The 24,314-nt window shown below is 42.9% G+C and overlaps 1 protein-coding gene across 2 annotated transcripts in view; it reads left to right on the top strand.

The window, feature by feature from the left end:
• Nucleotides 1-24,314, top strand: part of CAMTA1 (calmodulin binding transcription activator 1) — an 852,027-nt gene that overhangs the window by 10,014 nt on the left and 817,699 nt on the right. For both annotated transcript variants that reach the window (XM_047083614.1, XM_047083616.1), the window contains exon 2: nucleotides 19,329-19,398. In XM_047083614.1, coding sequence (XP_046939570.1) covers nucleotides 19,329-19,398 — 70 coding nt within the window. The remainder of the gene's footprint in view (nucleotides 1-19,328; nucleotides 19,399-24,314) is intronic.

Genomic DNA, 24,314 nt, shown 5'->3' with positions numbered 1-24,314 from the left:
AAGTCGCATTTTGGTTGCAGTTTGACTAAAGTGGAGGAGCTCCTGTAAATTTGGAGAGGTGAGGCCTGGATATTAGGTTATGTTCCACACAAATTGCTTTTGGAATGCATTTGGATTTCTTTCTTTTTTGGGGGGGCGGGGCATTGTGTTGGCCTTGAAATATTTTCAATAACTGTTGCTTGAGACTTCTGTTTTCAGTAGGTGGTAGTTAACTGTCCTGTAAGGAGCGTGCTGCCCCCCCACTTGCTGCTACCCGTGTCTGAGCAGGTTTTCTGTCCCCCGCCCCTCAGCTGGATGGCGCAGCCCCCTCCAGGGTCCTCTCTGTAGCCCTGAACACCCGTTTCTCCTGCAGGGAGGTCACTGCAGGGAGGTCACTGCTTGTAATTTAGTACTGCGTGAGAGCAGTTCTGGAAGAAATCTTATTTGGAGTTTTCCTCTGCAGGGCCGAGTTTGAGGCTGAGCCTCCGGCGTGTGGCATCTTTCAAGCCTCCTGTAGTTGATGAATGGTGAGCTTTAAAAAAGTTCATTTTCTCTGCTTTCTCGGGGGTGTGTTGACTTTCTAGATATTTAATTGCCAAGAAACATTTAGAGATAAAGTGTGTTATATTTAGAAATCATTTTAGCGCAGCTACAATTTATGGTGAGAGTAGACGATTCGAACTGCAGCCATTTTGATTGATAGCCAGTGTTGCTCCTGAGATGACTTTTTAAACCTCCTGGCAACTCGAAGAGACCGTCTCCTCCCGTCCTGAGTGAAACGAGAGCTTCGCGTTCCTCTCGTTCCCCAGAGAAGCGTGTGGTCTCTCGCTTCGCTTTGCCCTCCAACTGGGTGCTCTGTGAACAAAAATAAGAGCAAGTAGATGTGAATAAGCGTTGGAAGATGACTTAAGTGATGTTTGTTATTTTCTCTAAGAACTAGGTCGTTTTAAAATTGTTTAAACGTAACTTCTAGGAAGGAACCTAATTGTAAATACTACCGAAGAAAGGAATATTTAGTGGTGGAGGGTCTCTGTGAACATTTGCTCACTTTCAGAACTGTGTTCCACTTCAGATTTATGAAGAGTTACGGCTTTCGATCTCGGATTGCAAAACATTGGGAAGACTTGCTGTGGTTTTGTCATCTGACCCAAACAGTGTAATATTCGTCCTCTGGTCTCAAAGGCTTAGGTTTCCTACGTGGCTTTTAGCACAAGCCCACTGTGACCCCCTGCTCCTGCTCCTCTCTCTTAGAGCCAGGAACCTGGCAGGTAGGACCCAAGGACTCCAGCTAGCGGTGTATTTGCTGCCGTCCTTGCTGCCATGTCTGTATGCCACGTGCTAGAAGCCTCTTCCCTGGGCCTCTGCAGCCTTCTCTTCTTACCAGATTCTTCTTCATCACTCTTGGTTCTGGCCCACTTCCCGTCCTGCTTTCCCTCGACTTTGGGTCTCGTGTACTGAGTTAGTTGGTGATAATTTTGAGATGATTCATGTGTTGGGTAAAGGGTTGTCCTAGTGATGACCTCTGAAGTTCCTTCGCATCCTCACTTAGGATGGACAGAAAGTGAAATTGAATGTATGGAATATGTTTTATGGCTCCTTTGCTGGTTTGCAGCTCTTCTGTGTAACTTCGTCTCTTCTTTTTGAGGTACTTGCTCCAGGTCAAGAATTAGTATTTTTGGCTCAAGCTGTGCAGGAGGAGTTTGAACTATAGTTACTGATGTCCTTCTTCCGGGTGTATGAAGAGAACTTAATTTTTTAGGTCTAACACCTGTCATGAGTATTTACTTTAAAAGATGTAAAACATTATTAAAGTTGTTAAAGATGCGCAGCACAGAGATGTTCCCTATGCCACATTTCAGCTCTTTATTCTGATGTGGAGGAGAGCTCCCAGTGGTGGAGAAATAGACTGACATATCGTATGAGTACAGATGAAGATGTGGCTGCTAACCTCAGACTTTTTGTGTTTAAGGTAGTCTTACTTATATTCATTTAGTTGTGTTTTCTGGAGTTGGTTGATACAACGTTTGTGAGTGTGTATAGATAGCTAGTAGTTCAGTAAATAGGACTCTTCCTATTAAGAAACTCATGGGTTTGGGGTGCCTGGGTGGCTCAGTCAGTTAAGTGTCTGACTCTTGATTTCGGCTCGGGTTATGATCTCACAGTTCATGAGATCGAGCCCCACGTTGGGCTCTGCACTGACAGCACAGAGCCTGCTTGGGATTCTGTCTCCTTCTCTCTTTGCTTCTCCGCCCACTTATACTCTATCTCTCTCTCACAAAATAAATAAACATTAAACAAAAAACCTCGTGGATTGGGGAGTTAGTTTCACTAACTGATCACGTAGGATCTTCTCTTGGGCATGCTCCCCCATATGCTACAGATACGGCATTTGGAGAGGCCTTGAATGTAATTTGTATTTTAAACTTTTTTTCATATTCAAAGGTACTGAGGGGAACGTTCAAGTTTCTGGTCTTCTTGTCAACATTCTTTGCCCTATCCTTTCTGTCTCTGCTGTTCAGAAATGTGCTGGTCGGGTCATTTGCTTTGATAGAAGTTTCTGATGGAGGTTTCTTCCTGATTTAATTTTATCGATAGATGCCATTGTGCTTAAAGAGAAAGCTAATCATGAGCCGAAGGTGGTGCGTGGGCACCCAGCATTTTTGAAGTACTTGTTTTTCTTCCTAGGGGTCCTCCAGAAATTGACCATAGATTGCTTGGCCAGATTCAAGGTCCAGAGATTTATTCCAGGCATCCTGGGAGGCAAGGCACATCAGTCTTTCTCCACTGAATCTGATTATTCTACATGTGACCCATTGCTGCCTGTCCAGGTGTCTTCTGATGCAAATCTGGTGATAGTGGCAACCTTTCTAACTGGCTGAGTATCCTTGACAGCTGTTATCTATCCTGTCCAGGTATTTTTAGTCTCTAGCCTCTGTGGCCACGTCTAGAGGAACCGAGGATGAATTTAGCTGCTCTGGGGCTGCTCCAAGCTGTTGGATGTTCTCGGCTACCTGCCTCACCAGCCTGCTCAGTACCACCTCAGTGAGGTTCTTTGCCCTTAGCATTTGATGAAGGAGCATAAACAGAAATCACCTGGTTAATAAGAATGGAAAATTCCTGATTTTCAGGATGCTTTTCAAAATAAACAATAGCGGGACGCTTGGGTGGCTCCGCCGGTTAAGAGTGTGACTCTTGATTTCGGCTCAGGTTTTGATCTCCTGGTTGGTGAGGTCGAGCCCCATGTTGGGCTCCGTGCTGACAGTGATTGGGATTCTCTGTCTCCCTTGCCCTGTGCTCCTCCCCTCTGCGTGTGCATGTGCACGCTTTCTCTCTCAAAATAAACTTGAAAACACCCAGACAGGGGTGCCTGGGTGGCTCAGTCGGTTGAATGGCTGACTTTGTCCCCGTGGTGGGCTCTGTTGTCAGTGCAGAGCCCACTTCAGATCCTCCGTCTGCCCTTCTGCTCCTCCCCTCTTGTGCTTCCTCTCTCTCTCTCTCTCTCAAAAATAAATAAAAAACATTAAAAAAAAACCCCCAAAATAGAAACAAACAATGGTGAGTGATGACGTCGTACAACAATGAATGTGCTTAATGCCCCATATCGTATACTCAGAGTTATTTGGTAAATTCTGTGTTCTGTATATTTTACCACACACTCCAGATGGATTCAAAACCTAATGGAAAGAGTAGCTATAAGGTCTTAATAAATATTTGACAATATTTTTATTACCCCAAGGTGAGAGATTGTGCCTTAAATAGTGTGTCAAAATCTCTCGCACGCAAACATGCACCATAAATAAATGATGGTAGTCAGGCCCTGAGGTTTATTTCTATAAGAAAGTAGATGCTATGACACTTGAGGTCGGGGAGAGTAACAGGCCCTACTTTAGTTAGAGCAGTTTTTAAAAGTAAAAAAAAATTTTTTTTAATGTTTGTTTATTTTTGACAGCACGCGAGAGAGACAGCATGAGTGGGGGAGGGTCAGAGAGAGGGAGACACAGAATCAGAAGCAGGCTCCAGGCTCTGAGCTGTCAGCTCAGAGCCCGATGCGGGGCTCGAACTCACGGACTGCGAGATCATAACCTGAGCCGAAGTCGGACGCTCGACCGACTGAGCCACCCAGGCGCCCCTTAGTTAGAGCGGTTTTGATGGCAAGGGACACAAGCCATTCAGGTTGGTTCGGTGACGGTGGTTTATGTATAAGAAGAGCTAGAAGCACTCTCCAGCCTCCCAGGACACACTGAAGTGCAGCTAGACGGTCTGGGAACCGCACCTGGAGACTCTGAGGTAGTAGACTTTTCCTCTAGAGACGCCTTGGGCTGAGCCGGAGTCTCTTCTGTGACACCACATGTCCCAGCTCTGCTGTTACCTGTGTTTCTCCTTGCAGATGAGATTTCTTTACTGCTGTGTGGCTTCCTCGTTCCACCGTAGCCTGCCACGGCCCCCGGCGTGGCTCCTGTATATCCTCGCTCTGGTCCCGGTGCTCGCCATTGAATGGCTCTGGCCCCGAAGGCTCGTATTTAGAATACTCCAGACAATTGGACTGACTGCTCTCGGCCAGGTGTTCATCCTGGTCTAGTCGACAGCGAAGGAGGGTTGGTTACGGTCCATGGACCTGCTGACCGTTCAGAGGGGGCAGAGGGAATCGTGTGAGAAGGGTTCGGTAGCGTGGGGTCTTGGCATCTTATACTCTGCCTCCGATAGTGCGAGAGAAGGATTGACTCCACAGTGGACTTATGTTCGGTTGCTCTAGGGAGTAAACTGCAGAGGAAGTGTTCACTGTAGCTACAGGTAGGAGGCCAGGTGTCCTTGGCCGGCCAGCCTAGGTGTGCACAGAGTAAGTCAGCAGCGTGAATGAGTGACTGCCCCAGGGCTTGTGCTCTGAGCGTTGGTGATGCAGGCAGGACACGCTGGAACGAGATGGTCTCTGCAGTGTTTGCCGTGTGTGGTTCTCAGGTAGAATAAGGCAGTTTGGGGATGCCATTGGCATCTGAGGTTTTCCACAGTTAGGATACTTGGGTGGGTTTCCTTAATTTTCTTGTTGCTGTGGAACTTGGTAAGTTGGAAACACGCATCCTAAGTAAGAAGAGGTGGTGTGCGGTGAAGAAAACAGCAAATAACCTCTGTTGAAGTGCATGTGGCCACGGGTAGGCACGCTTGTTTGGCTTTTCCTTGGTATGTCCTTCTTGCCTCTACTCTGGTTTTTCTTGATTTTACAGGGTAGGCAGGTGGAGGTAGATGAAAGGCCAGTAGATTGGGGGTACTGTGTAAAGGGCTAATCGTCTGCACAATGAATTTTCTGAATACACAGCACTTTAGTGATTGATGTTTTGTAGTGGTGACCCTCGAGCATATGGAGAAAAGCAACATTTAGTGTGTTCTGCTTAATAAGAGAGTAAAGAATATAACATTTTAAAGAAACACAACCAACCATCAAAGTGGTTTTTAGGAGTTAAAGCGATTAGATACATTAGATACATTTCTTTTGTAGTAACAGCTTTATTGAGATGTAATTCATATACCATAAAATTCAGCTTTTAAAATATACAATTCAGTGGTTTTTATTATATTCACACAGTTGTGCAACTCTCACTACTGTCTAATTCCAGAATGTCTTCCTCACTCCCAAAAGAAACCCCTACCCGTTAGTAGCCACTCTGTGTTCCTCCCTCCTCCCAGCTCTAGGCCATCAGTAATCTACTTTATGTATTTGCCTTTTCTGGACATTTCTTAGAAATGGAATCCTACGATGGGTGGCCTTTTGTGACAGGCTTCTTTCCCTAAGCAAAATGGTTTCAAGGTTCATCTGTGTTGTAGTATGTATCAGAACTTTAGTCCTTTTATGGGGAATAATACTATACTATATAGATACGCTACATTTTGTTTATGCATCAATTGATGGGCATTTGAGTTATTTCTACTTTTTGGCTATTGTGAATAATTTCGCTATGAACATTTGTGTACAGGTTTTTGTGTGGGCATGTTTTCAGTTTTCTTGGGTATATACCCAGGAGTGGAATTACAGGGTCATGTGGTAACTCTGTGTTTAACTTTTTCAGGAACTGCCAGACTGTTTTCCAAAGTGGCTGCATCATATTACATTGCCGCCAGCAATGTTTGAAGGTTCTAATTTCTTCACATCGTTGCTAATCCTTGTTATTATCTGTCTTTTTGATTATAGCCATTCTTGTGGATGTGGAGTCGTATCTTACCGTGGTTTTGATTTGCATTTCCCTAATGACTGGTGATGCCTATCATCTTTTCCTGTGCTTAGTGGCCACTTGTGTGTCTGCTTTGGAGAAATGTCTGTTGAAGTCCTCTGTCCATTTTTAAGTTGTTTGTTGTTTGGCTGTTGGGTTGTAGCTGTTCTTTGTATATACTGGATATCAGTCCTTTATCAGATGTGCGATGTGCAGATGTTTTCTCCCATTCTGTGGATTGTTTTTTCATTTTCTTGATAGTGGCCTTTGAAGCACAAAAGCTTTAAGTTTCAAGTTCAATTTATCTGTTTTTTGTTGCTTGTGCTTCTGCTGTCATAAGCAAGAAACTACTGCCTAATCCAAGGTCATGAAGATTTATATCTATGTTTTCTTAAAAATTTCTTTTTTAACATTTATTCATTTTTGAGAGTGAGAGAGACAGAGCGTGAGCAGGGGAGGGGCAGAGAGAGAGGGAGACACAGAATCAGAAGCAGGCTCCAGGCTCCGAGCTGTCAGCACGGGGCCCGACATGGGGCTCGACCTCATGGACTGCAAAATCATGACCTGAGCCGAAGTCGGATGCTCAACCAACTGAGCCACCCAGGCGCCCTGTATACCTGTGTTTTCTTAAAAGAGGTTTGTAGTCTGAGCTCTTACATGTAGGTCTCTGATTCATTTTGAGTTAATTTTTGTAATTTTGTGACATATGTAGGCTGCCAACTTCATTCTTTTGTATGTGGATATCCAGTTGTCCCAGCCCCATTTGTCGAAAAGAGCATACTTTCTCCATTTTAAGTTTCTTGAGATCCTTGTCAAAAATCAATTTGCCATGAGTGTGTGGGTTTAATTTTGGAGTCTCAATTCTGATCCATTGATGTGTATGTCTCCCCTTACGCCAATACCACACTGTCTTGATTACTGGTTAAGTTATAGTTAACTCTGCAGTTATGTTTTGAAATTGGGCAGTGTCTCTCTCCCAACCCTGTTCTTCTCTTTCAAAATGGTTCTGGCTGTTCTGAGTCCCTTGAATTTCCATATGAATATTAGGATTGGCTTGTCAGTTTCTACAAAAAAGGCAGTTTTGATATCAATAGGGATTATGTTAAATCTGTGGATCAACTTGGGGAGGTTAAATCCTTTTTATGAATCCGGATCTGCTGTTTGCTTTGGGAACGACTGGTAACTCAAGAAGCCAAGCATCTTACCTTAAAAGGAATATTGTTGTTTTAATTTATTAATATAGTAGGCTGCTTTGGTTGAAACACTGTAATTCACTTTTAGGCTGGAATTGGACTTCCCAGGTTCCAAGAGAGCAAATAGCTATTCGTATATCCTGTAGTTTGGTTTGTGGTGTGTGTTCTTCTGACGTGAAAGTTTGCTGGTACCATGCTTGTTTGCAAAACATGTGGTATTCTGCTTAACACTGGTTCTGATTAATAAAGAATTAACAGATTCCACGTATGAATATTTAATTGTCAAAGAGAATGCGTTACTATGAAATTGTGATGTTAAAATTCATGTAATTGTTATTGTCAGATGTGTCAGAAGAGAGTTTAGGGTCTTGTATTCCTGTGGGGGCCCTGTGACTATCAGTTATTGTTAATACCCTAAAGTCGGGTCATTTACGTGACAAGTAATAATAAAGTGCCAGGCACAGAGAAGGACAGACACTGCCCCTGTCCTCATGGAGCTGACTGGGAAACTGACAGTAAAAGTGCCACGTGCCACGCAGGGTTCTGTGTCGTGAAGGCGAGTGCATGATGAAGGGATTGACTGACCCTGTGGGGCTGGGGGAGGCCTCTTGAGCTGAGCTCTGAAGCAAAGTGGGAATTAATTGAGAGAAGAGTGAGGAAAATGTTTCAGGTAATCGGATGAGCTGGTTAGTGAGATGTGCGGGGATGCTCTGGTTATAGTCTGGCTTTTTAAAGCTTCTGAGAAAAAGGATGTGAAGTGACGACTTCACATGGCTCTGATCTTTACTCTGCCCCTTAAGTGCCCTGTGACTTTGCACAAGTAACTTTTCTGAGCTTATTTACTTAATGTCTTTTAATCTTATGAAGCAGTGCATAACATTTTTACTTAGAGGTATTTCTATGAAAACGTAAATCTAGGCTTTTGATTGATTGTATTTATAGAATTCAAAAGTAATTACTTTTTCATGATCTCCCATGGTTGGTTACTTAGGAATGCAGTACTGGTAAACTGAATATTTTCCTGAACATTTTTCCTAGTCTTTGGAATTGGGATTCACTTCAGTTCATACACACCCCAGAAGCTTCCAGTCTACAGAGCAGCAGATACGGATGTGACTCATTCAAGGCAGGTCGTAGAAAATGCTTTCAGCAGGCACTGGGGGGACCTGAGAAGACTTCTTAAAGGAGGTAGAATTTGACCTGGCATCACTGGTTTGCAAACATGGTAGTTGGAGGAGAAATTCCAAGCAGAGGGAATGTAACAAAGAAGGGCACAGAGCCAGGAGAGTACAAGGTGGCTGGAATTCTGGGCGCATGTGGGTAGTTGAGCCTGGAGAAGTAGGTAGGGGTCAGGTTGCAGGGGCTCGGAAAGTCAAGACCGAGGAGTCTGGATTTTATTTTGTCTGCTCTGGGACAGAGGCATTTGGAGCCTTATTATTTTTCCTTAGCATAGGAGTGGGATTGACTGGATAAAGTCACTTCTCCTTGAAGGTGCTAAGAAGGGCCACCTGCTTACGTCTCCAGCTTCTTCTCCATTCTCCAGCCGTGTTGAATTTTTCTAGATTCCGATTGGCAGGAGCACCATGCTTTCTCTTGGTTTTAGGGCTTGTACCTTGCCACTGCCTCCGCTTAGAAGGTGCACCTCCCTCTAGAACACATGCATACATCCCCTTACGTGTGCTCTGCTTTACTGACGCTCCTTGTCCTCTGGGCTTCACTCTAAATGAGACTTGTCCAAGAAGCCTTGTTGACCTTGCCCCTCTTTTCAGACTGGAATGTATGCCCTTCCTGTGTGCACCCACAGCACTTTATGGTTTTCCACGTTTAGGCATATTTAAGTTTGTATGGGAGTTGCTTGTTTATTTCTTTTTCTCCCTCCATTAGGTGTACAATCTAGAGTCAGAGACTTGAGTACCTGGCGCTTAGGATGGGCTTGGTAATGTTTGTTGGTTGAATGAGTGAATGAACGAAGATGAGGGACTGGAGTAGGGAGGAAAAAGCTTCTGGCAAGAATGTGTGTAGAAGTGGATTGGATAAAGGAGTGAGCGTGACTGAGTCTGTGTGTGTGAGAGAGACACAGTGTCGTGGGCCTTGAAGGATGAGCATAGTTGAAGATGACTCCTAGCTTTTGAACCTCCACAGCTGAGGTTAGGGAAGGCTGCTAACCGGGATAGGCAGTCCAGGAGGATGTGTTTTGGAGACTGGATGCAAATGTGTCGGTTGTCTTTTAGACTTAATACCTGTACAATATGGCATTCCAAATATGGGTCAGAAATTAGGGGAGTCATTCTTGTCCCTGTGTTTTTTTCTTTTTCATTGGTCACTTTCAGAGGGCAAGTGGGCTGTGGTGATGGGAGTCCTTAGAGAGTAGCCTCGTTGGCACAGGGCAGGGTGGGAGCAGGGTAGTGAGTAGACCTGGAGGGGTAAACAGAGATACGTTTGCAGGGCCTCTGGTAGAGCATGCAAGCTTCATGAAAGTAGGGACCTTGTTTGTCTCATTTATTGCTAATATCTCTGCCCAGAACAGTGCCAGTTGGTTGAATGAATGAATCAGCTCAAAAGAATTGGAAGACCTAGTAGTGAGTAAAATTGTCATGGGAGAAGAGAAGGGGCATGAGGATGGAAATGTGTCACCAGAGAGCAGAGGACCAGTGGACACTGAGAAAGAATGGTCAGGGGTAGTAGAATAAGAAGAATGTAAATGCAGAGGGTTGCAAGGAGGTTATCAGTTGTGATGCTGCAGAGAGTTTGGGCAGAATGAAGACTGAGAAGAAGCTGTTGATTTTGTCAGTTTGGTAGTGAGTTGAGAGAATGAAAAAGAGGTGGTAGGAGGGCAGATAATTCCTTCAAGGACTGTGGTGATAAGTGCAGAGTGCTGGTGAACACGGTAGCGGCATGATGATTGAAGTCTCTGCTGAGAAGAGAGGTCACTGGGACCTGATGGACTGTGGGTGTGCTTGTTATCGGTTGCTGCTGTAACAGTTACCATGTACTTAGTGGCTTAGAACAGGATACTGTTATTATCTGATCCTGTGGGTCAGGAGTTTAGTTAGGGCTTTGCTAGGTCCTCTGCTTCAGGGCCTCACAAGCCTACAGCCAAGGTGTTTGGCCAGGGTCGGGGTCTCATTTGAAGGCTCGACTGGGGAAGGATACTCTTCCAAGCTCACGCAGTTCGAAGGATTCACTTCTCTGTGGGTGGTTGGACTGAGGGCCTCAGTTCCCAGCCTCACGGGCCTCTCCAGCACGGCAGCCCGCGTCGTCACAGCCAGCAAGGGAGAGAGTCTGTGAGCAAGACAGAAGGCACGACTGTATCACCTGATGATGGAAGTGACATCCTGTGACCTGTGCCATGTCCTGTAGGGCGGGAGCAGGTCACTAGGTCCGGCGCACACCCACGGGGAGGAGTTACACAAGGGTGTCTTAAGGGTTAACATCAAGAGATGGGGTCATGGAGCATCCGCTCATAGAGTTTGTCTTCACAGAAGAGAGGGACGATGGCAGTGGAAGGCATAGGACTGTTCTTCAGAAAGAGACCCTGTAGGATGCAAATGACAGAATGGGAACTTTTAAAGAGGGAAGTTTTGGAGGTGAAGTTCCAGGTGAGGGTTCAGATCTAGTCGCGTTGGTGACATTTCTCAGGCAACCTTCCCTGGCCTCTTTCTTCGTCCCCTGACAAGGTGGGCAGGTGCCTCTTGAAGTGCTCATTCCTGTTAAACCAGTTAACAGACTGTATTATGATTGCCATTGACAAACCCTTCTGCCTTGCTAAAATTGAATTATGTACCAGCAAATTTTTGGTCAGTGGATATATCTGTCTTGTTTGCCTTAGGATGTTGGTGAGGACCAAATGAGGTAATTGCTGTGCAGGTATTTTTTTGAATGTAAACTGGTGTGCAAACAAAGGTATTAAATTGTGTGTCCTCTCCCTTGCCCCCACGTTCAGTAGAAAATGTGGACTTTGATGTACATTTTACTTGTTAATGTGGGTTTATTATGTTGTACCTAAGTTACTGAACTGGGCTTTATTTAATACGGTGCTATTTTTAGGGCCTTTTGAGTAGTGTTTGCTTTTATGATGAATGACCCCAAACTGCTGTACCTTTCAAGCCCTTGTATCCAGTTTTTATTGTGTGTAAAAAAAAAAAAAAAATCTGTTCTTGCTGTCCCTTGTCACTCTTGCTTCTCCCGACCTGTCAATTGCTAGCTATCCTTTCTCCTTCTGATTTGTTTCTGATCTTCCATGGGCTTGGCAACCTGATAATTAAGCTTATTAGAACTGTGAGTAGTTTAATAGTAATCAAGCTTAGGAATACGGATCAGAGAGTCCTCCTCACAGTGAAGTATGGGAGCTTTTATGCGTGGACTTTGTAAAAAATCTGTTTTGGCCTCGGAGCATGTCTTGGCTTCCTTCCTGGCTCTGGCTGTGTGTGGATTAGGTGAGGTTCCCACGTAGCCTGGTTCCATCCGGGGGAGTGCGGCTGCCATTTTCTTGGCCTATGCCTCATTGCTGTGTTACGAGACACAGTGTCATTCTCCCCTTTAGTTTTGATGAGGTTTTAGTCCTTGGGCAGTAGCAAGTAGTGACAGGTGATGGGTGGTCTGTAGTTCACGGACCAGAAAATGTTTGAGAAGCCCAGAAAATCTTCCCACCAGATCAACGTCTAGGCCTGTGTGGTAGCCTTGCGATATCCTTGTTAGCCTTTTCCTTCAGGATGCTGAGCTCCCAGCCCAGGTACTCGATATTCCTGGATCTCCCTCAGTGTCCACACTTCCTTTGGCTTTTCCGTCAGACTGCCTTGTCTCCTTGCTCTGTCTGAACTTCCGCGCTGTGTCTTCGTGGAGCAGTGTTCTGCCATCATCGGGGAGAGAGCCTTTGAGCTCTTCGGGAGACCGCGTGGGCGTGTGTGGGAAGACCTGCTCCTGGGTCTTGCTCTGCTCCTTTTTGGCCAATGGCCTTGTCAAGCGTCTACCTGTGCTGTGGTGTCTCCCTTTCTAGAACAGGCGTCGTGTCTGCTCTGCTATCTGCTGGGACCAAAATAGGATTTTAGGTATGAAAGTGCTTGTTACGTGTGCATAGTATCAAATAGAATGCCTAGGGGCGCCTGGGTGGCTCGGTTGGGTAAGCGTCCGACTTCGGCTCAGGTCATGATCTCATGGTTCGTGAGTTAGAGCCCTGCATCGGGCTCCCTGTGTCAGCAAAGAGCCTGGAGCCTGCATCGGATTCTGTGCCTCCTGCTCTCTTTGCCCCTCCCCACTCGTGTTTTTGTCTCTCTTCCTCTCTCAAAAATAAACAAACATTGAAAAAATAAAAAAACCCAAATAGAATGCCTAGTTTATCGGGCTGATTTTGTTGATATTTTATAGTGCTCTGTCTTTGAAGAGTTAAAAACCATTGTTATCATTAGTGCTAGTAATAAGTGCAAGTAAAACAATGTAATTTTAAATTTCATACAGTTTCTTTCCGGATGTGTTCTGCTAGAATCTATTTGTGCAAATGTGGACATTTAATAAGCGCTCTTTGATTATTTTCAGAATATTGAGTATACTGGCTTCCTAGCCAAATTAAATTTATGAAAATTCTAATGATACTGTGATTCATATCTAGAAAGAATAATTTTTTTTTCATTCTGAAATCACTTTAAATACGCTTTACATGAATCTCTGGTAATAGCGAATCAATTAATGTGATTTCTCAGGTCATAAATCAGGCTTGATATATTGTTCCTCTGTAAGCTTCTTAGGACTTCAGCTGTTTTGTGGTCTGTTTTAGCTAGTTGTTTGCTTTTGAACTCAATTCTGGGTGTTGAACTCAATTTGAGAGCCTAAAATGGTTTGTGCCCCAATTACCTTGGAGGTTACCACTTCACTTTTTTATTGAGCCTGCCTTGGTAGTAGGGAGTCAACCACCTATCAGCCGGTTTTCCTTTTAACTTGAGTACATACTTTAATTTTGTCTCTGTCCCATAGGAATGTTGGGAAGGTTATTATAGTAGTGCCTATGGTATATTTTAAACTTCTTGAAAAGAGGTAATATGTGAGCACAAAATATTTTTGTACTGTACCGCCTAATTTTTTTCTCCACTAACCTTTTGTGGTTCAGAAAGAAAAAGGATAAAGTTACTTGTGTTTAGGGGTACACTCTCAGAGATCATCAGCCCGATTTTACAGAGCGTCTCCAGAGCATGCCTTCGCCAGACCTCGTGTTCCTTTTTGTTCAGCAGACCTGTGCTCTCGCCAGAAATGTTAGCATTGGGCCTCTTGGTGTCTTGTGAACGCTGTTGAGTATTTCTACCCCTTAGTTCTTCTGAGTTGGTCTAAAGTAGCTTTTGTCTTACTGCTTGCTCGTCATGGGACCAGAGGATGGGTGGCTACTCAGGGCAGCATTAGGGGAGGGAGAGAGGGTCTTAAAAAGGCCGATGGCTACGGTAAATCCCACCTACACCGTCATAAGACATGGGGCCACTCTCTTTTCTTTTCCACAAGCTCCTGGGAATGTCATTCATCTGGGAATTCAACAAACATTTGCGCTTCTGTTGTGTGTTAGACATTAAGTATTAAGTACTGGAGATACCGGGACGAAGGAGCCTGACATCCCTTTAAGGATGCCCTTGAGATCATCTTATTTTGAGTATGTTAGAAAAATATTTGTCAGAGAAGAAAAGCTACTAGATTGGTTTTAGATGCTGGATAGCCTTAGGGATTGAAGGTGGAGTTGTAGGTTAACAGAAGACATTTCTGAAAGGAGTGATTCTTCTGTAATTAAAAACACACACACACAAATGGCATTGTTCAAGGGACTGGTAGCTGATCAAGAAATCCATCTCCTCTTCCTGGGCAGGTAGCCAGACCACATTTCCCAGCCTCTCTTGCAATTAGGCGTGGCTTTGTGGCCAAAGTCTAGCCAATGGAACGAGAGCAGGGAAGTGTGCCACTTCCAGGCCTGGCCCGTAACACCCTCCAGGCATGGTTATCCGGGCGCTTGCCCTCTTTGCTGGCTGAGGCAGAAGAGCCCAGTGACCTGGGAGGGCGCCTGCCACGGGATGGAAGGAGCCCGGGTGCCAGAGCCGCTGCTGGTAGGGGAGCCCTCTACTGATCAGGAACACCCGTTTTGGACTTTACACCAGCAAGAAGTAAATATTTATAGTATTTGAGCCATGGTACAGTTTGCTCTGAGTAGCCTCCCTAACTGATCCAGGCGTACTGCCTGGAACGCTAGGCAACACTGGTGAGTTGAGCAAAGGTGCTGAGAACTTCGGACTCCGCTTTCATTTCCATCACTTGTATGTCATGTTATGTGAAATGACCAGCTAATTTGCAGAATCGATGTGAGTCGTGCTAAAATATGTGGCAAAAGTTTTTTAATGTATCGTTTCTAATTGATGCAAGTGGTTTATTGCGTTCAGTGTGGCCTCTCTCCTTTGATTTAATGAGCTGTGTGGGGCCTCAGCTGGCTTTAAAGGGACTCTATGGAGACTTAAATATTCTGAGTCCTTATTTCAAAGAACTTTAAATACAGTTTTCATCATGCAACTTCTCTGTTCAAAAGCCTGTAATCACTTCTTATGTAGCATTTTGCTTAATTTATTCCAGCATCCAAAAAGTATGTGTCACACCCTGACCTAGGTTCTCTCAAGGGAGCCCATGCCTCCAAAGACCTTGTGCTTGGTACACAGAGAGTTACTGAGTTTCTGTACTGCCACCATCTGCTCATTTTAGCCCTTAATAAATCATGTATTATTTTTTCATTACATTTTTTTTAGTATCATCTGCAACTTGATAGAGTACTTTCTGAAGTCAGGGAATACATTTTATAGAGCTTCTGTGTCTCCCCTCTTGGGTACTCCTGGAGATGCCGGACACTATCCCTGTAGTTTCTTTTAATTGTCTTGCTTGGATTTACTGGAATGGTTTTTTATTATAGTTTGTGTTAACAGACAGGCATGCTTTTTTAGTCTGTTGGGAATTCATAGAATTCTGGAGGAACGTTAGGACTGGAAGGATCTTTTCAAGCCAATTCCTGATCTTTTAGACCATCTGCTTCCTGATACTCAAGGTATGGCCCTGAATCACGGCATGGGCATTGCCTGGGGGCCTCTTAGAAGCACAGTGTCACAGGGCCACACTCAGACCTGTGAATCAGAACCTGCATTTTAACAAGGCCCTCAGGTGACCTGCGTGCACATGAGAGTTGGAGATGCTCTGTTGAAGGTCAACCCCCTTTTTGCTCCTGAGGAAGCTGATTAAAGTAGCGAGTTGCCCAGAGTCACATTGCTGGTTTATCTCAGTGGTTCCCATCCTTGCATACATCTTGGGATCACTTGGGAACCTTCAGAAAATACTGATGCCTAGGTCCCAGCCCTACATGTTCCAACGTAACCTGGTCGGGGTTACAGCCTGTGTATCAGCATTCAGAAACTCTCCCTGGACTACCGACATGCAGTCATGCTAAGAGCCGCTCATCTGGTTGTTGAGAGAAGCCAGCTTTCCTGATGCTTCAGTCAAGGAGGCCTTGTACTCCACGTGTGGATGCACGTTCAGAAATGGTGTTTTCCCTACCTGATTTCTCACTGTAGCACACCATCCATTTTATATCCATGACATTTACCACACTACCCCCCCCCTCCCCCCTCCCCCCTTCCCCCACGGGCTGGTACCCCATAAGGGTAGGACCTTTGTCTTTGTCTGTCTTGTTCACTGCTAGGTCCCAGCTCCTAGGACAATGTCTGGTACACATTAGGTGCTCCTTTAATAATTGTAGAACAAGTAGAAGGAGTTACAGAGAGGGAAACGCGGGCTGCTCGGATGGCACCGGCAAGGCTGCCTAACTCGGTCATTGGAAGGCTTCTTGACGGTTGAGCTGGAGTCAGCCAGGAAGGGCAGCATGGAGACGGGCAGCTGAGGGCGGACTTGGACCCAGATCTGTCTGCCCTTGAACTTGTGGTTTTGCACTTAGAGCATTGTCCTGGGGACAGAGAGGCCAGCCGTTTGCTTTGGACCTCAGCAGTTTGTGGGACTGGGATACAGTCAGACCCTCAGACCGGTGCTCCTTCCTCCCAGAGCCACCTCTGGCTTTGTGCTGTGAACAGGCTTTAGAAATCCTTGTAAGGGTCCGTGGAATGAAAGTGCCTCGCCTGGAGTCTGGCCTGTGGGTCTTCAGTGTCAGGTAGCCATTTCTCATGGAAGTTTTCTTGTGATTTAGCTTCTTTCCCTTGAGCACCCAGCGTTTTTGAGGATAGAATGACTTGATTTCACTCTCAGTGTTTGTGAAGGAGTTTCTTTTCTGGTTAACTATTAAGACTTCATTATGCCAGTGCTGAAGAGAAATCATGGTTGACTGTTCGTGGTATTTCTGTTACTTTTTCCTTTTTTAGTGTTTAATTTTTCTTATTAGTTATTTGGTACATTTTACTGCTCATTTACCTATTGTCGAACTTTGAAGTTAGGTGCATGTAAAAGCCCTTTTTTATGAAGCCATTCATTAGTGCATCCCACTGTACATTAGTAATTTTTGGATCTTTTGACACTCAGACCGTTGTTAAGGTGTCTTGTTAAGTGTAAACTTATACTATCTGTTTTTGGTAACAGGAAGCCAGAAAATGTTAAGCTTTGAATGTAAGGCATTCTTTTTAACATCATAAAATTTCAAGTTTCCATTCTGAAACATTAAGATGAGAGGTTGCGTTATGTGGTTAGAAGGCTGTGGCTGGTGGCTCTTGCAGGTGTTACTCGAAGTCAGACTGCTGCTGGCTTTTACATCAGCCACTCCTTATAATGCCCCGTAATTCCACAGTCACAGTCACGGGAAGAGATGAATGTTGGTTTTTCCAAAGGATGCGTGAATTCTGAGCTTAGTCGATAGTGTATGGGGAGAATCCCTGTGTTACCACAGGTTGCTAATCAGTAGGTACCATTGTTGATTAAATCAAACAGAGGAAGGGACGGTAAAAGTCCTGGATCGAGAATTTTCTAGAAACAGTAAAGTAGGGAGCTGATGGTTATTCTGTTTGCTAGCAGTCACACTGTGGAGAAAGACCTCATCTCTGGTGAACCATTTGATCGTTGGTATAAGGAGAGAAATTGAAAATTCACAGAGGTCGAGTTTAGTCAGATTTCAACGCTCTCTTTGCCCCCCCCCCCCCACAATTGAGGCAACTGGTCAGTTCTTAGAAAGTGTTAACATTGTTACAGATTATTCTTTTTTTTTTTTTTAATTTTTTTTTCAATGTTTATTTATTTTTGGGACAGAGAGAGACAGAGCATGAACGGGGGAGGGGCAGAGAGAGAGGGAGACACAGAATCGGAAACAGGCTCCAGGCTCCGAGCCATCAGCCCAGAGCCTGACGCGGGGCTCGAACTCACGGACCGCGAGATCGTGACCTGGCTGAAGTCGGACGCTTAACCAACTGCGCCACCCAGGCGCCCCTGTTACAGATTATTCTTAATAAACACAGAAACAATAGCGCTTCATATTTGTGTCGTAGTTTTGAATTTAAAACACTTTTGTACGCATCACCCCATGTAAATTTCCCGGGCAACCCTGCGAGAGAGGTGAGAGGCTCCGTCACTGCCCTTTGTGATGAGGTCATGCAGACGTTAGTTTACTTTCCCAAGGGTAGCTGGCAAGTGAGAGAACTGAGCTTTTCACATTTTATTTTATTTATTTATTTTTTTTTAAATTTTTTTTTTTTTTTCAACGTTTATTTATTTTTGGGACAGAGAGAGACAGAGCATGAACGGGGGAGGGGCAGAGAGAGAGGGAGACACAGAATCGGAAACAGGCTCCAGGCTCTGAGCCATCAGCCCAGAGCCCGACGCGGGGCTCGAACTCACGGACCGCGAGATCGTGACCTGGCTGAAGTCGGACGCTTAACCGACTGCGCCACCCAGGCGCCCCCACATTTTAAATATAAGATGTTAAGGGTGGTTGCTGAACTTATAAACTGTCCTTGGTTTTCTAAGTATATAAATATGTGGTTTATAATGCAGGATGAATAATCTAAAAACTTATTTAATACTGTAACCGAAGAAGGATATTTTTAGGACCGAAATAATTGACTGGCAAGACTCACAGAAATTTTTTCCTTTTTAAAAAGTTACTGTTACATAGTTTTCCTTACATGAAAACTGTAATTTTATCTACATGAAGCAGCCTGAGAGCAGAGACGTGGTCTTCCAACTTCCTCCTGACTCACTGCACCTGCCACACTGTCAGTTGGACTCCTTAGGTCCTTCCAAATGAGTTGGGGGTCGGGCTCACTGTTGGGAGATGGTTCACATTGTAACTGCAAAATGAATATGGCATTGGTTCTTCTTAGCAAACGTTTCCTGTCTGTGCAGCACATATGGTCCCTATTAAAAAAATTATACACATAGTGTGTGCTCACCAGCCTGTATCTTTTTTTACACACGTGTAATTTAAATTTTGAAACACTCTTAAGCCTACAGAAAAATTGCAGGTGTAGTGCAAAAGAGCTCTTTTCCCCCTGAACTGTGTGAGAATAAGTTGCTGATGCGTTTCATCATCCTCAAATACTTGCTTCTGTATTTTCTGCAAATGAGCGCATTCTCCTCTGTAACCACTATGTAGTGATCAAAATCAGGAAATTAACACTGGGACATTTCTACCCTCTGATCCTCAGATGCTCCTGCAGCTGTGCCAGGTGACCCTGCAGTGACCTTTGTAGAGAAAGGTCCAGTCCGAACCCTGGTCCATACTGTGTTGTCTCCTCAGACCCCTTTGCTACAGAACAGTTCTCAGTCCTTTCTGACTCTCATGACCTTGACGCTCTTGAAGATTACAGGCCAGTCATTTTGTGGAATGTTCCTCAATTTGGATTTGTTTGATGTTTCCTCATGATTAGATTCAGGTTTTGCATCTTTGGCAGGAATATCACAGAAGAGCCAGTATATATCTTTTTCAAAGATTAGTTTTACATTTTATTTTCTGTTTCCTTAGAGCGTTTCCCAAAGTGTATTCTGCGGAACTAGCACCTACTGTGTTCTCAACACCGTGCCACCTCTAGAAGGTAGGATTCGAAAAGCTTTTGACTTACAGGAAGGGGTGGGCTTGGCAGTGAGAGTGATTCCATCCTCGTAGTGCAGTGGAAATAGCCTGTGACCAGGCCTCAGGAGACCTGGGTTCTGCCTTTAACTTGCTGTGTGATCTTAGATGAGTTACTTAATCCTTCTGGGGGTAGCAAAACAGTACTCCCTTCGTAAAGTTTCTGTGGGGGTTCAAAAAGGCAAAGGGTTTAATCACATGGGAAATTCAAAACACTCTGCAAATGTTAGATACTAATACAACAGTTTTAGAATTCTAGTGTCCATTTCCCGTGACTTCGAGTAGCCGCGTGCTACTGTGGGAAAAGCCACACTGAGTCACTTACTAGCTGCGGCTCCTGGGCAAGCTAATCTGAACCTCGGGTTCTTCATCTGGAAAATGGGAGTAATTATGCCCTGGTGGGTCATTGTGGAAATTAAATGAGAGAACACAATGTAAAATTCTTTCTGACGTAGAGTCCCACAAATGTTTACTTCTGAATAAATAGTAGAAAATAAGTTTATTTGATCACATGTAGCTCAAATTGAAATGAAATGAAATGGAATGGAATGGAATGAAGCAGGAGAGAATGCCCCAAAACCCAAATTGAAGCAGTCGATTGCAAACCTCCTGTGCTCCCACTTTATCGGCCTCCGTTCGCATATTTTTAAATGGAAAATGTAAATGCAGCTGAATAGTGAGAAGTTTATTGAACCCGAGTTAGGAGTTGACCTAAACCTGGACCAGAGATTTTGGTAGTGTGATTGACAGGGAGAGGGTAAATCTGGGCCGCCTAAAAAAAGAAAGGGTAAGATGTGATGATCACACACTTGAAGAAGAGGAATGGGGTTGTTAAATAGCAACATTAGGTATGTTTTCTTCAAAACAAAACAAAACTTTATTGTTTTTTTTCAACTTTAGAAAGTCTTTCGGATAATTACAACTGAGTTCAGTTCATTTTGGAGAATTTCTTTTAGAGAGATATCATACCGATGCTTGGCACATAATTAAGCACATTGGTGCTTAATTAATATTTATTTTGGATGAGTAATGATTTGAAGGTCTTAGGTTACTAACGGTGGTATTTGCTACTGTGAGCGCTGTGCTGACTTGAATATAACAATATGTGCTTATGTTTTCTGGAATCAGTTCCTTTCCTACTAATTAAATCTAAGCACATAATAATTAGAGCAGAACAGAAACATTGTAGAGCTTCCTTTTAATTTTACCACTCCAAGTTGTTGATCAAATATATTCCCAATAAGATTTAGGAATTGGGTTCACTGTTATACCAACTAATTTTGAACAGTTTGGTCTAGAGGTTGAGAGATTAATCATAATCAACTTGATTGAATAACTGTGTTCATAATTATTCACCAAAATTATTTAATTTTTATTAATTATGAATCAAAATAAAATGGATGTTATCATTTCCAGGTTAGAGTTAATGTAGTTATAATTTCCCTTGCAGAAGCCAAAATGTGTTCCAAGGAGAGAGTTCAAATACATATCTTTGGAAAGGATTTGGTGATGTGACTTTCAGCTTTTAGAAATAAAACATGAAAACAAGAATTCCACTTTTTGCCTAATTAAGCGAATGAGCATTTTCGCACATTTTAGAGAGTTTTAGTTAAATTATACTGTGCCTCTAAAATTATTGTTTGGAAAATATTTGAAGGTTGTCTGGAAAAGATGGTTCATTCTCTAGAATTATAGCTGTCAGCCAGGCACATCATCTGTCAATTTCAAGAGCTTCACTAGTTATTTTTATTGTGAAGTAGGTTAGAAAATTATTTTGCGAAGTCATATATCATACACGCATATTTTGCCAGATAATGATAATGAAATGTTGTACCGTATTTGGTTGACACTTCCATTTTGCAGTGTCAAAGTTTAACGATTTGGATTAAATGCTGAGATGGAGCTGAAACCGGTGTAAACCTTACTTTTACCGTTAACTCAAGATTCTGTTACAGTCTTAGTACTGACGTGGAGATTTGAAAACTGGCACATGTATTTATCTAATTATTGTATCCTGCATAGGCATTCCAAACACACTAAAAAGCCGCTTTTAATTGAAAAACACAGTTATACAGTTTAGCCACGTGAGCAGTTCTTTTCCTGTAAAAGCAGTTACTCTTCATCACACTATAACCAGAAAAAACGAAATTTGAAAATATGAGTTTCAAGATTCTGCCTATTTGAGTTCCTAATATTCTTTACCCAGTATTAAAATTGCCATCTTCATAATGCACAGTGGGAAAATTTACCCATTGTTGTGTTTCTAAAAAACATCCAATTTATATTCGGCAGGAACCTAAAATTCTGGAAATAGCACAGTTTAAAAACTGATTAAGGGGAACCCATTGGCCTGTCATACTCCTCTTCCTTTTGAACCCATGGCTGCACATCCCCATAAAATGCTATATTTGGAATCGTGATTGAGACCGTGCTTACACAGCCATTCTCCTTTTCCTCTTTAAAAGCCTTTGGGCCGATTCACCGCTGCCTGATTTGGTATCAGAGTGGAAGACAGAAGCGTTTTCTGTGGCAGTTAGTTGTGCTGTTGAGAAGAGTATCTCTTTTCTCTCATCCCACGTGTCTGCACACACACGTGTGTATACCTACATGTGTGGACAGACACACATGTACACGCAGGCAGCAGCACACACCTGTCTGTGTGTACATGCATGTGTATACACATAGGTAGGAGTGTGCACACACACACACACACACACACTCATATGTTTTATAGCCACAGGACAGCTGGGTCCCTCAAGGAGGCTTAAAAGAATAGATAATTAACCTCAGGTTGTGATCACAAACATAAAAATAGAAGCCGGGGTTTAATACTATGTTCATTATTGTTCAGAATTATCCTTTAAATAATAGTTTTCTCAGAGATACGACTAGTCCCGTACAGTTCAGAGTAAGCCTGCTGATTGAGCACTGAGGGTAGTACTGTTTGCATAAAAGGCATCCGATAAATGGGGACTATTTGAATTGAGTATAGATTTTAGAATTTCACTTCTGCTTTCAGAATTGTACACATCATGGGAGATTTTTTTAGAAAACGAGAATAAAACCACTTTAGGGGAAGAGAGAAGGGAGGTGAAGGCTCATGTGATTTGGTATTCTGTGCTTTAAAGTTTTATGGCCCATGGTGCCTCCCTCGGGAGGATGAAGTGCAGGGAGCATGCATAAGCACATAGCATTACACTGGTTTATAGTGGGTAATTAATACAGAACTTTCTATGAACATTCCCTCAGTCGAACACTTCGTTTTCTGATTTCATAGCAAGATTTTTTTAAAGTTTAATTTTATTTTGCTCTTAAAATTTTGGATTCTTAAAAGCCGTCAGCTTTTAAGTTTTTCAAGCTTTTATACTGCTTATAGAAATAGAGGATTGGGCATTATAATTCAATTGGTTGTGTAGTTCATGGACCAAAAAAGATTTAGTACGCTAAAATTCTCTTAAGTTCCTCCCTTTAAAATATTTCCATGTGATGTAGTAAATTTTTTCAAATTCTTTCTGTGCCCAATATTTTTCTGTTAAGATCTTTTCCTTGAGAAGAAATGTCTTAATCAGATGAAAAATGTTTGGAGAGGATTTTATTGTGACGGTGGAAAGTTTTTTATTTTTTTATGGTTTTGACGTGTTCAAAAAATAGGCTATGCTAAACAGAATTACAGGAAATGACTGGAAAAATATATTGTTGTATTTCACTTTTAATATTATTAACTAGTTCCTGTATGCCTATATAAAGTTTTTTAGTTGTAAGGCATTTAAATTTATTGAATGACAGTAAATTTCCTAGGGATTTATGCCTGGAGGAGAATTGGAGATTACTTAATTCTCCTTGATTTAGAAAACCGATGATATTAAGTAACTTACCCAAGGTCACACAATTAGAAAGTAGCAGAACTGGGTCAGAATTCTGGACTCTTGATTTGGAGTTCAGTTTATACCTTTTAGTATCAGAATAAGTTATTTTAACTATGACTTTCTGGAGCAAATTCAGTCTTTAGTATTTTAATGTATTGCTCCTAGTACCTGGTTATGCATTGCACTCTTTGGATATTGGGGCTTCCATTTTGCATTAAAAAAAACAAAAAACAAAAAACAGAAACCAGACTGGGTAGTTTGAAACTTTGACCTAAACGTGCCAGAATGGGCAAGAAATTTTGAGCCAGGCGAAGAGACTTTTGTTACGGGAATGAAACAAGAAATGATCTGTGAATGAATGAATGAATGAAATAATACATAAAGGAAATGATCTCTTCTATAAAGTATCTGGGAGACTGATTATCAGATAGTCAGACATACCGTCTTGTCTGAAAGTAATGAACTTTTCTATCACTGATTTAGAAGAGTTACTTTTTGATGAAAGACATTAATTAAATAGATATGTATATGTAAATCAAGTTAATTAAGATGGTATGTTTTTAGATTTAGGCTAGAAGGACCAGCCTCTGTATTTACCTAGGTAGCTAACTGTAGCTTAGAGTCTTTATATTGATAAGATTTGTAATTTGCTTTTGAAAGGATAAGTCTCATTTGTATTCAAGGGGATGAAGTAGTATTAGTTTATGAATAAAATAGTCATATTTTATTCTAATTCCTCTTCCCTAAAACACTTAAAACTTTTTCAACTGGTTAGTAGAAGTTTTCAGGGTTTTGTGAGGTTAACTCCTTTTGCAGTTTGGATGTACTTCATGGAAACCTGGTGGGAGAACCTTTAAAAGTAATGTTCTGGTTATGGGCAGCTGCTGGGATATTCCCTGTTCTTCGCTTGTCACGGAGCAAAAGCTCGATCTTACGTTAGAGCCTCTTGACCAGATTCCTGCTGCCACCTATCTGATCAGTGTGTAAATGAGCGTTGCTAACCAAGAGGGATGGT

The sequence above is a fragment of the Lynx rufus genome, unplaced genomic scaffold (genome assembly GCF_022079265.1).
Source record: "Lynx rufus isolate CCGP_SWC_20201006 ecotype Redwood Valley unplaced genomic scaffold, mLynRuf1.p SCAF_2, whole genome shotgun sequence".
Taxonomy (NCBI): Eukaryota; Metazoa; Chordata; class Mammalia; order Carnivora; family Felidae; genus Lynx; species Lynx rufus.
Note: the sequence above shows the minus strand (reverse complement) of the source record. Positions and strands in the feature narration are given on the sequence as shown.